This window comes from Misgurnus anguillicaudatus, unplaced genomic scaffold (assembly GCF_027580225.2).
Source record: "Misgurnus anguillicaudatus unplaced genomic scaffold, ASM2758022v2 HiC_scaffold_31, whole genome shotgun sequence".
NCBI lineage: Eukaryota > Metazoa > Chordata > Actinopteri > Cypriniformes > Cobitidae > Misgurnus > Misgurnus anguillicaudatus.
This window is the reverse complement of record NW_027395281.1, coordinates 1,219,171-1,230,860: the sequence shown is the minus strand read 5'-3', so window position 1 is coordinate 1,230,860 and position 11,690 is coordinate 1,219,171. Positions and strand designations below refer to the sequence as shown.

Below are 11,690 nucleotides of genomic sequence, written 5' to 3'. Positions count from 1 at the left end.
TATTACTGCCATTCAACGGTAAAAATACCAAAACTCAAATAAACCTCCACATACCATAAACAGTAACATTGAATCTGTATGAGATCTTCTGCCTGCCACTGATGGTTATATTAAAAAGTCCAGAGTGTTTAGTTGTGATGTTTGTGATGGTGAGATCTCCAGTCTGATTATTCACCTGCAGTCTGTCTCTGAATCTCCCATCAAGAACATCATAAAATATTGAGATATCTTTGGACTCTCCATTAATTCTTGCTATGAGAGAATTTTGACGTCCAAACCTCCACAATATCATATCATCTTGCTGTATATTAATATTAGTGTGTAGAGTAACAGAATCTCCCTCCATCACTGACACTGACTTCACTTCATCTGGATCAGCAGATATAGCTGCAGGCATAAATATACAGAACTTGAGAAAGCGTATGTCAGACTTTGAATAAATGTACACTGAAAAAAATGATTCATTCAATTTGTTGCAATACATTTTTTTAAGCTATATTTAAACAAAAAATTTGAAAGGCAAAACAAAACAAAAAACTTTTGTTTAAGAGTAGCCTAAATCAATTGATTGCAACCACTAACCTTAAAAAATTGAGTAAATTGAATGAATATTTTTTTTAGTGCATTAACAAATAAAAAATACTTAAAATAAAAAATTTTGGCCTTTGGAAATTCGATCTTCACACAAAAGCAATGAAAGAAGAACACACATGCATATTCGGAAACGTGTATATGCTCTTATTACATATAATTAAATTCACTTCCGGTTAGAGATTCTGATGAGTCCGATTCAGTTTCTTTATTGATGTCACAATTTAAGTTTATTAAGAGTTTTCAACAAAAATATCATCTTAACAGAGAAACACAACTTTCAGATCTTCTTTAACAGGACATTTAATAATATAATAATATTTAATTATATGAGATTACTGACCCAATTTTATTATGTGAATTAAAGCAAGTGCGTCTTCAGACTGATCAAATTAAAATTAAAACAAACATAAAGAAAAACTTTATAACTCTTTATAATAAAGTAAAACTATAACTTACCAGTCAGGCCACAGAAGCACAAACAGAGATTAACCCACATGAGAAACATTTTTTTCAGGGGTCTGAAGGAGTCACTTGAAATACCAATCTATTATTTTATTATTAGGCTATGAAGGGGAAAAGTGATTACTTTCAAAACGTTTTGAAACTTATGACTATTGAAACCTCGTTTTTTTACCACTTGATTTCAGTGTGTTTGATCTGTACCACTGATTCGTAACAAACGGATTCGGAACAGAATCTTTGAATCAATGGAACCAATTGCTTCGAAAAATGATTCACTGTTTGGAAAAGCTCGAAATACCTGAATATGACGTCACCTGCTGATGAAAATAGTGTAAAAGCAACAAGATCTCAAAAAAATATTTTTAAGAAAAATATATTATTTATTTTAACTGAATCATTAAGTGAAAGTGTATCCTGTGTGTTTAGTTTTATTTAGGCCAAACAGAATATTAAGTTACACTCTAGCTTCCCTTTTAATTATAAAGATGTTTGTCATTAAATCTGTCTATAAACAAAATGTAGTCAACATCAGTCACAAGGATGAATGTTTTATGTACTTGCATAATTAAACTGACTCGAGTTCACCTAACAACTACACTGGGCATTTGTCATCAACTCCCCGAAGTGGTGAATTATCAGATTTTCGAAACAGTTATGACGCAATGAAGCCTCGTTTGCAAAACTGATTCGAAAGAAAAGATTCATAAATGCTTCAATGCTTCCTAAACCAGCTTTGAAATCGCCCATCACGGGTTTAGTTTTTCATTGGCTGCAGTGATGACGAATCTTTACTGATCTCAACATCTTGCAACAACATGAAGACACTTGGTTTAATCTGTATTTTGTCACTGGTCATGAATCGTAAGATGACTTTGGTTTCACATTCTTTAATTTAATTTTAAAGATTTAAAAAATTTGCATCAGTAAAGAGAATTTGTGATATATAAGCTTTTAGTATGGCAGTTTAAGCCAGAAGTGAAACAACTGTTTTTTGTGGTAAAAGTGTAGGCTAACCATGTTTTTTCGTGAATTGATTACTGTTAGCAAAACCATGTTTTTCTACAGTAACCATGTCTTTTAGTTTGGTTTTAACTGTAGTAAAACCATGGTTAATTTTCGTAAGTGGTCTGTCTCTATCATTTTTGCTGTTAGACATTATAATGTGTAATGTACAGTCTCATGGCATTGGTGTAGATTCTCCAAGTACTTTAAGAGGTCAAAAATATAAATAGGTGACCACAGGGACATGTCCTAGTTCAATAGTTAAAATATCATTAAAATTCATTAAAAATATAATTTGTTATATATAAGAATTAAATAACAGGGACAAAACCTTTTTAAATGCTTTCATCTTTATATTGTTGTGCGTTTCTAATTCAATTAATTTCTGTAAATATAATTCTTTATTTTCCTTTTTACAATACACAGATATGACATTAAGTGTAATCAAATTTACTTCTAAGTTACTACTTCAGCTGATTTCATAGCAATGTAAACGTGGAAAAGAAGGAATAATGCAAAATCTAAACATATTTACACAAAACCAAATCCTCAGTACTGTGTTGTGATCAGTTTACTTCATTTGTTTATTACTTTAATTTAACATGAGTATATTGATCCTGATAACTTTGACTCTTTTCATTTTTTATTTTCTTTGACTCTTATTCTTATGATAACTTGAATGATGATGAACTTGATATTGCTTTCTCATGTGTCTCGAAGTAAATTCTTTATCGCTAAGGCAGTGGCGCGCAACCAAGTAATCAGTGTAGCTCGCAGCTCCCTCTGCTATTGAAAATAATCTTTACGTTGCTCCATTCTTTGCATTGCTAAATGTTGATTGAGCTTTATCAGTGAATTTTTGTGACGAGACTGACAGGTTAGGTTCCATTTGCAACTCTTTATTGATGTTAACAAATAGCAAACAACAGTAATCAATGGGCACATCCAAGTAATCATAAACGTTTAACAGACCAGGGTCGGGGCAGGCGGCAATCAATCATAAACGTAATCAGTCCAAGATCGGGGCAGGCAGAAAGCAGTCGTAGTCGTAATCCAGTCCAAGTTCAGGGCAGGCGGCAAGAATCAGTAAACCAAGAGACAGTCCAAAATAACACCAGGAAATCAAACACGGGTACACACAGGGAAAACGCTCAGAAATGCTGCTAGGGCAAACAAGACTTCGCAAAGTTCAGGTGGCAGAGTCCCAGGTTAAATAGACCCGCTGATACGCTGCAGCTGGTGTGTAATCAGCGGGTCACAGTGCATGATGGGGAATGTAGTCAGTATTCGGGTGAATGGGAAGTACCGGGAGCGTTGGCGCTGACATCCGTCACAGAGCCCCCCCCCTGCGAGCGGCTCCAGACGCGGGAAGTGTTCTTTCGAGGACGACCTCGGGGACGAGGGGCAGGTTTATCCGGGTGTAGTCTGTGAAATTCATGGATGAGGTTGGGATCCAAGATGTCGTTAGCGTTCTCCCACGACCTCTCCTCGGGACCATACCCCTCCCAGTTGACGAGGTACTGCAGGTTGGAGCCCTGACGTCTGGAGTCCAGCAGCTCGCTGACCAGATAGGCCTCTTCTCCGTCCACCATGATGGGAGGGGGCCCTGATCCTCCAGACTCTACAGCCGCTCCCGGGTCCTCGGCAGGTTTTAACAGGGAAACATGGAAAGTGGGAGAGATACGGTAATTAGGGGGGAGATCAAGACGGTAGGAGACAGGATTAACTTGTTTCAAAATTTTAAAAGGACCAACATACCTGGGACTCAACTTTTTGCACGGGAGACGAAGTTTCAGGTCTCTGGACGAGAGCCAAACCAACTGACCAGGTTCGTAGTGGGGTTCTGGGGTTCTATGGCGATCTGCTTTTTCCTTGACCTTCCTGATGGCTCGGGACAGATGGACATGAGCTTCTTGCCAAGTTTCCTGACTTCGGGTGAACCAAGCGTCAATGGCCGGGATGTCTGCGAGTTCTTCATCCCAGGGAAAGATGGGCGGTTGATATCCCAAGACGCATTGAAATGGAGTGAGACCCGTGGAAGTTTTCTTAAGGGAATTCTGTGCATATTCCGCCCAAGGTAGGAAGCGACACCAGTCATGCTGATTCTTGTGACAGTAAACTCTGAGAAACTTAGTTAATTCTTGATTAAGACGTTCAACTTGACCATTGGATTGTGGGTGATAACCGGATGTAAGACTGATGTTGATATTAAGAGCTTTGAAGAATGCTTTCCATACCTTGGACGTGAATTGCGGTCCCCGGTCAGATACGATGTCCTCAGGAAGTCCGTAATACCTGAACACACAATGCAGCAGCTGTTCAGCGGTTTCCATGGCGGATGGCAGCTTGGGCAGAGGGATAAAACGACATGCTTTAGAGAAACGGTCAATGACAGAAAGTACCACTGTGTTACCATCAGACCTGGGCAGATCCGTCACAAAATCCACCGCTATGTGAGACCATGGTCTCTGTGGGATCACAAGGGGTTGGAGGAGACCAGCTGGGTTCTGGTGTGGGGTTTTACTGGCTGCGCAAGCCGTACAGGCGTTCACCACCGCGCTGACATCAGGTAACATGGATTGCCACCAAAACTTGTTCTTCAGCATCACCAACGTAGAGTTAATGCCCGGGTGCCCAGAAGAGAGAGATGTGTGTACCCATTGAATGACCTGCTTCCTGTGAGAAGGAGGAACGTAAGTACGGTCTGCAGGGCATTCCGCTGGTGGTGGGTTAGCATTGTTGAGCTGGTTTATTTCTTGCATAAGGTTCCACTGAACAGGAGCTACAATGAGGGAGGGTGGGATGATGGGCTCGGAACAAACAGGCTGGGGTGAAGAATCAAAGATACGTGATAATGCATCTGCTTTGGTGTTTTTGGATCCAGGTCGGTATGTGATAGTAAATTGAAATCTAGTGAAGAACAGAGCCCACCTTGCTTGCCGGGTATTGAGACGTTTGGCAGATTGTAAATATTCCAGGTTGCGATGGTCTGTGAGAATCAAGAAAGGGTGTTTGGCGCCCTCTAGCCAATGCCGCCATTCTTCCAAGGCCGCCTTCATAGCCAAAAGCTCCCGGTTACCCACATCATAATTTCTCTCAGCAGGATTCAGTTTTCTAGAATAGAAAGCACAAGGGTAAACTTTGCCTGGGTTACCTTGTTTCTGTGATAATACCGCGCCCACTCCAGAATTCGAGGCATCCACCTCGACTATGAAAGGCTTCTCAGGATCTGGATGATGCAGAATGGGAGCTGAAGTAAAACGGGTCTTGAGGTCACTGAAGGCAGCTTCGGCTTCCGGGTTCCATGAGAGCTTGTGATTGGACTTGTGCACAAGTGAAGTTAAAGGGCCAGCAACAATACTGAAATTCTTGATAAATCTTCTATAGAAATTAGCGAATCCCAGAAATCTTTGGAGTTCCTTTACCGTAGTAGGTTTGGGCCACTGTAGAACTGACTCCACCTTCTTTTCATCCATAGCCACCCCGTCTGGACTTATGATATACCCCAGGAAGGACGTAGAGGACTGGTGAAACTCACATTTTTCTGCTTTCACGTAGAGCTGGTGTTCAATGAGGCGTTGGAGGACAGTTCTGACATGTACCACATGTTGTTCTAGAGAATCAGAATAAATTAGTATGTCATCTATGTAAACAATCACAAATCGGTTAAGCATGTCCCGGAGAACATCATTAATAAAGGACTGGAACACGGACGGACTGTTAGATAGACCGAAGGGCATCACCAAGTATTCATAGTGACCATCACTAGTGGAGAATGCTGTTTTCCATTCATCCCCTTCACGAATACGAATCAGGTTGTAAGCACTGCGAAGGTCCAACTTGCTGTAGATCTTAGCACTGCGTAGTTGTTCCAAAGCAGCTGGTACTAGGGGTAATGGATAGCGGAATTTTACTGTGATGTCATTCAGGCCCCGATAATCAATACATGGTCTAAGACTGCCATCTTTCTTGCCCACGAAGAAAAACCCTGCAGAGGCTGGTGACGTAGAATGACGTATGAAGCCCTTCTCAAGTTCTTCTGCGATGTATTTCTTCATGGCTTGTTGTTCTGGTTCTGATAGAGGAAAGATGCGTCCTCTAGGTGGCACCGCATCGGGTAACAGTTCAATAGCACAATCACTGGTTCGATGAGGTGGTAACTGTGTGGCTTTGATCTTGCTGAATGCAATGGCAAGATCTGAATACTCGTGGGGAACATTATCAGGTAAACTGGGTACTGGATTAATTTGTGACGTGCATACAGAAAGATCAGGTGACTCACTCAAACAGGATTTCATACACTTATCACTCCACTTCAGAATGCTCTTTTCCTTCCAAGAAACGAGTGGATTGTGTAAATGCAACCAGGGGAATCCCAGAATGACTGGATTGTGAGGAGATGATATGACGTAAAACACAATCTCTTCTGTGTGGTCGTGTTCGGTAACCAGTGTGATGCTTTGAGTGATGTGCGTGACGTGACCGGTGCCCAATGGTCGTCCGTCTAACGCTGCGATAGAGAGAGGGGGTACACAAGGGGTTACTGAGATTCCATGAGACTTCACTAATCCCGCATCAATAAAGTTTCCCGCAGCCCCGGAATCAAGTAATGCTTTGGTATAAAATTTACTTTGTTGCCATGTCAGCGAGACAGAAACTTCCATACATTCAAATGTAGTAGATGGAATAGATGCACTCACCCGACCTAAGCGTGTCTGAGCTGGTCGTGAGGGACAGACAGCCAGGACATGGCCAGCTTCACCACAATACAAGCATAAACGTTGACGAAAGCGGCGTTCTCTCTCATCCGCCGTAAGTCGTGCTCTGCCCACTTGCATGGGTTCACTCGTGTCAGGGGAAGGTACTGAATGAGTTGTGTAAGTCTCAAATACACGGACTGGTCTGCGACTGCGTACTAAATTATCCACACGTATAACCAGCTTGACGAATTCATCAAAACTCCTCCCTTCGTCACGGCAAGCTAACTCGGACTGTAATTCTTGACTTAAACCTTGACGAAACAATGTCTTCAATGTATCTTCAACCCAGTTGGTCTGTGCGGCGAGTGTGCGGAAGGTCAGAGCGAATTCGGCCGCTGAGCGGCGCCCCTGTCTAAGGGTGAGTAATTGTTCCCCTGGGTCTCGACCTCCTGCTGGGTGTTCAAACACAGCTCGCATGGTACTCTTAAACTCATCAAAGGTACATTGGTTAAAATTGCCAGCTGCCCATAATGCCGTAGCCCACTCTAATGCTTTTCCAGTAAGCAAAGAACAAATCAACGAGATTTTACTAACCTCCGTGTTGTAAATATGGAGTTGTTGAGCGATGAAAAGCTCACACTGCATGAGGAAGCCTTTACATCGATCTGGGGTGCCATCAAACTTTTCAGGGAATGCCAGACGGGGTGTAACTGAAGCCAGGGGCGTGGCTATGGGTTGAGGTGGAGGAGGCGTGGGAACTGGTGTAGCGGCGGTGTTAGCCGATGTAGCTAAGCTCTGCACTGAGCGAACTAATTCCTCCGTGAGAGATGTCAATCGGACTAACTGATGTTGATGAGCCGCCAGGATGTTTGCTTGTGTGGACAGCTCGCCTGTAAGCTGTGCCACGGTTGCTGGAGCCTGTGGTGGCGAAGTCTTCTGTGACGAGACTGACAGGTTAGGTTCCATTTGCAACTCTTTATTGATGTTAACAAATAGCAAACAACAGTAATCAATGGGCACATCCAAGTAATCATAAACGTTTAACAGACCAGGGTCGGGGCAGGCGGCAATCAATCATAAACGTAATCAGTCCAAGATCGGGGCAGGCAGAAAGCAGTCGTAGTCGTAATCCAGTCCAAGTTCAGGGCAGGCGGCAAGAATCAGTAAACCAAGAGACAGTCCAAAATAACACCAGGAAATCAAACACGGGTACACACAGGGAAAACGCTCAGAAATGCTGCTAGAGCAAACAAGACTTCGCAAAGTTCAGGTGGCAGAGTCCCAGGTTAAATAGACCCGCTGATACGCTGCAGCTGGTGTGTAATCAGCGGGTCACAGTGCATGATGGGGAATGTAGTCAGTATTCGGGTGAATGGGAAGTACCGGGAGCGTTGGCGCTGACATCCGTCACAATTTTCTGGTTGTTTAAGATGTGCTGTTAAAAGGGGACATTTTCGAGAGACAGCCTCAGCCTGGAACAAAACACCAAAAACAGGACTGTTCCTGGAAAATGGGACGTCTGGTCACCTTAAAGGGGTCAAATTCTGAGATTTTTTAAGGGGTGTAAAATAAGTCTTTGGTGTCCCCAGAGTATGTATGTGAGGTTTTAGCTCAAAATATCATATAGATAATTTATTATAACATGTTAAAACTACCACTTTGTAGGTGCGAGCAAAAATGTGCCGTTTTGGGGTGTGTCCTTTAAAATGCAAATGAGCTGATAATGCACACTGATCACCATAATGGTGGTTTGTTGAAATTGAAACTCAATTGTGCTGTCAATAATTTTCTCTCGCTCTTTCTCTCTGCACTAAATGGCAGGGCCGTGGTTGGATAGTGCAGATTAGGGGGCGGTATTATTATAATTAGACTTGCTACCTACATCACATAACAGGCGAAATCTGAATGACCTATTTTTTACATGCTTTCAGAGAATGCTTTACCAAAACAAGGTTACTGGTTTGATCTTTTTCACATTGTCTAGTTGATAGAAGCACTTAAGACCCAATTATAGCACTTAAAGATGGAAACGCTATGACCCCTTTAATATCCAAAGGTTCTTGTAAACCATTTTGAATCACACACCCTGCACATAACCCACATTTAAGTTTATTGGTTTGAATGATACTAATACAAATGTGTTCAAGGTTTACTCTCTCTGTGTCCGCAGGTGTGTTTAGTGATACAGTGACAGTAAATGAAGGAGATTCAGTTACTTTACACACTGGCGTGACTGAGATACAGATGGATGTTGTTATCGAGTGGATGTTTGGACATGATCAGGTTCTCATAGCTGTTATCAACAGAGCAGCTGATACAATTGCATTGGATGGAGATGATGTGAGATTCAGAGACAGACTGAAGCTAAACAATCAGACCGGAGATCTCACCATCACTGACATCAGATCTGAACACACTGGAGTTTATAAACTAGAGATCACTGGAGAGAAGACCACAACAAAAACATTCAGTGTCAGTGAGTATCTCAAGCATTTTATTTTAACATTTCGCACATTGATTCTTTCCATACTCTTGAAAACTTGTTTTCATTTTTGTCATTAACTGAAAACCCAGATTCTGCTTTTGTGTGGCTTTGCATTTTCAGTTTCTGTGAACTATCACAGAACATGTGATAGTTCCTTTTTATTAACATGACTTTTTACCACTATGGCTTTTAAAAAAAAGAAACATGAGATGAAGACTTGTGACACACAAGTTGTACACAACTTCTTCCCACTCATGCAGGGTTGCATTTTTTACCCCCCAAAAATAAAATAAAAGAATTTTTCGTACAATAAAAACCGAGTTTGTCAGTCCCAAACTTTCTGTCAGAATGCTAACCATTCACATAATAATTAAAAAATACATTTTGAATTAAAATATCCATTTCGTCTGCAGGTGTGTTTGGCAGTACAGGAGGAGTAAAACAAGTGTCAGTGATGGAGGGAGATTCTGTTACTCTACACACTGATATTACTGAAATACAGAGAGATGAGAAGATATTGTGGCTTTATGAACGTGAAAATACAGTCTTAGCTCAAATTAACAGACCAGCCCATATCTTTTTTATAAACCCACATTTTGCTAAAAAAAGAATATTCCCCAAACTACATGTGGATCACCAGAAAGGAGATCTCACCATCAGAAACATCGGAGCGGCACAGTCTGGACTTTATCAAGTACACATCATCAGCGGCATGCATACTATACATAAGAGATTCAATATTACTGTCTGTGGTGAGTAGCTTGTTTCAGTGTAAGAATATCACATTAAATTACCTGCATACTTAATCATGTGTCGTTAAAATCATCTGATAAATGCATGGATCTAAATGGAAGTGCAAAATTAAATGCAGCTAATTGTATTTTTGCGTCTGACTACAAGCAAAAATCTGCTTATGTTATTTCTGCTGTCTGTAGTGTTTTCTCACTTCCCACCACGCACTGTAAACCAGGGCATTGCACAAGACTTTTTAAAGATGTCAAATAAATCTTTGGTCTCTCCAGAGAATGTATGTGAAGTTTTAGCCCAAAATGACCATATGGATAATTTATTATAGCATGTTAAAATTGCCACTTTGTAGGTGTGAGCAAATGTGTGCTGTTTTTGGGTGTGTCCTCCTAAAAGCAAGCGAGCTTATGCAAACACTGATCACCATAATGGAAATTGTGCTGTCAATTATTTGTGCCCCCTTCTAACATCACAAGAGGAGCCAAATTTCAATGACCTATTTTTTCACATCCTTGCAGACAATGGTTTACCAAATCTAAGTTACTGGGTTGATCTTTTTCACATTTTTTTATGTTGATAGAAGTACTGGGGACCCAATTATAGCACTCAAATTTTCATTATATATCCCCTTTAAAAAATTAATGGAACGTAATGTGAACTAAAACAAGAGTACATTAAAATTTCTAGCAATTCCAACTTAATTCATTTAATTCAACTTAATTAATTTTAATTTGATTTAACTTGAAATAATTTGTAATATCAATTGCTCTGTCCAACATCTCCATTTAGTTAACCAAGTTACTTTTAGTGTTATAAACCACATTATAACAAAATACCAGGGTTCATGTAAGTAAAAACTGATAACCTGAACAATGACTTTACAAAATTTTAATAGACGGCAAAACAACGTTAATAATATAATAGTTTAAACCTAGATTACATTTTATTAACAAATATTTAAGCAATTAAAGTTATTTTATTATCAGTTCTTATTTTGTGAAAAAGCAGAAACTAATCAAAATATCATGGGTATTCCTTACAAAATGTATTGATCATTTTAAGTTTATTTCACTTGAATGTTTTAGTTTAATGGATTTTATACACTTAAAAGTTAAATGAACTACAATAAAGAAGTATATGTAACATAAAATTATTAATTGATGTTTACTTCATTGTTTAAGGTAAGGCAATATCTGGGTTAACAGTGCAGACTTTTTGCATTAACAAACAATACCACATGTGTTTTCCATGTTGATGTTGTAATGAATTATGTATTTTTGATGTAGATGGAGTTAAGATGATATTAATAAAGAAAGGAGATTCTGTTACTCTACACACTGATCTTACTGATGTACATAGCGATCATGTGATGTGGTGGATCTCTGATACAGTCATAGCTGAAATAGATGGAAAAGCCAGTATCTTCTCCATATATGATGCTGATGGGAGATTCGGAGACAGACTGAAGCTGAACAATCAGACTGGAGATCTCACCATCACAAACATCAAATCATCAGAGGCGGGACTTTATAATCTTGAGATAAACTGCATCAGATACACCTTACACAAGATGTTTATTCTTACCGTCAGTGGTGAGTAACCAATGTCTTTAAATAATAATATTATTTTACTCCGATCAGTATTTTTGGGTGATCTTTAAAGATCATATGGTGACAGATTCCGTTAAATCAAATCCAGTA

The 11,690-nt window shown here is 40.0% G+C and overlaps 2 protein-coding genes across 4 annotated transcripts in view; one reads left to right on the top strand and one right to left on the bottom strand.

The window, feature by feature from the left end:
* The window catches only part of LOC141362960 (uncharacterized), a 29,179-nt gene extending 27,997 nt beyond the window's left edge, over positions 1-1,182 (bottom strand). Inside the window, exons 1-2 of the mRNA XM_073865282.1 lie at positions 1,051-1,182; positions 55-387 (exon numbers count right to left, since the gene is read on the bottom strand). Of these exons, the coding sequence (XP_073721383.1) occupies positions 55-387; positions 1,051-1,099 (382 nt within the window). The 5' untranslated portion in view covers positions 1,100-1,182. The remainder of the gene's footprint in view (positions 1-54; positions 388-1,050) is intronic.
* Positions 1,183-1,780: 598 nt separating this feature from the next.
* Positions 1,781-11,690, top strand: part of LOC129452888 (uncharacterized) — a 55,601-nt gene continuing 45,691 nt past the window's right edge. For 2 of the 3 annotated variants that reach the window (XM_073865379.1, XM_073865378.1), the window contains exons 1-4: positions 1,781-1,917; positions 8,929-9,234; positions 9,657-9,995; positions 11,277-11,582. In XM_073865379.1, coding sequence (XP_073721480.1) covers positions 1,872-1,917; positions 8,929-9,234; positions 9,657-9,995; positions 11,277-11,582 — 997 coding nt within the window. In that variant the 5' untranslated portion in view covers positions 1,781-1,871. The remainder of the gene's footprint in view (positions 1,918-8,928; positions 9,235-9,656; positions 9,996-11,276; positions 11,583-11,690) is intronic. The other variant, XM_073865376.1, reaches the window with a different exon arrangement.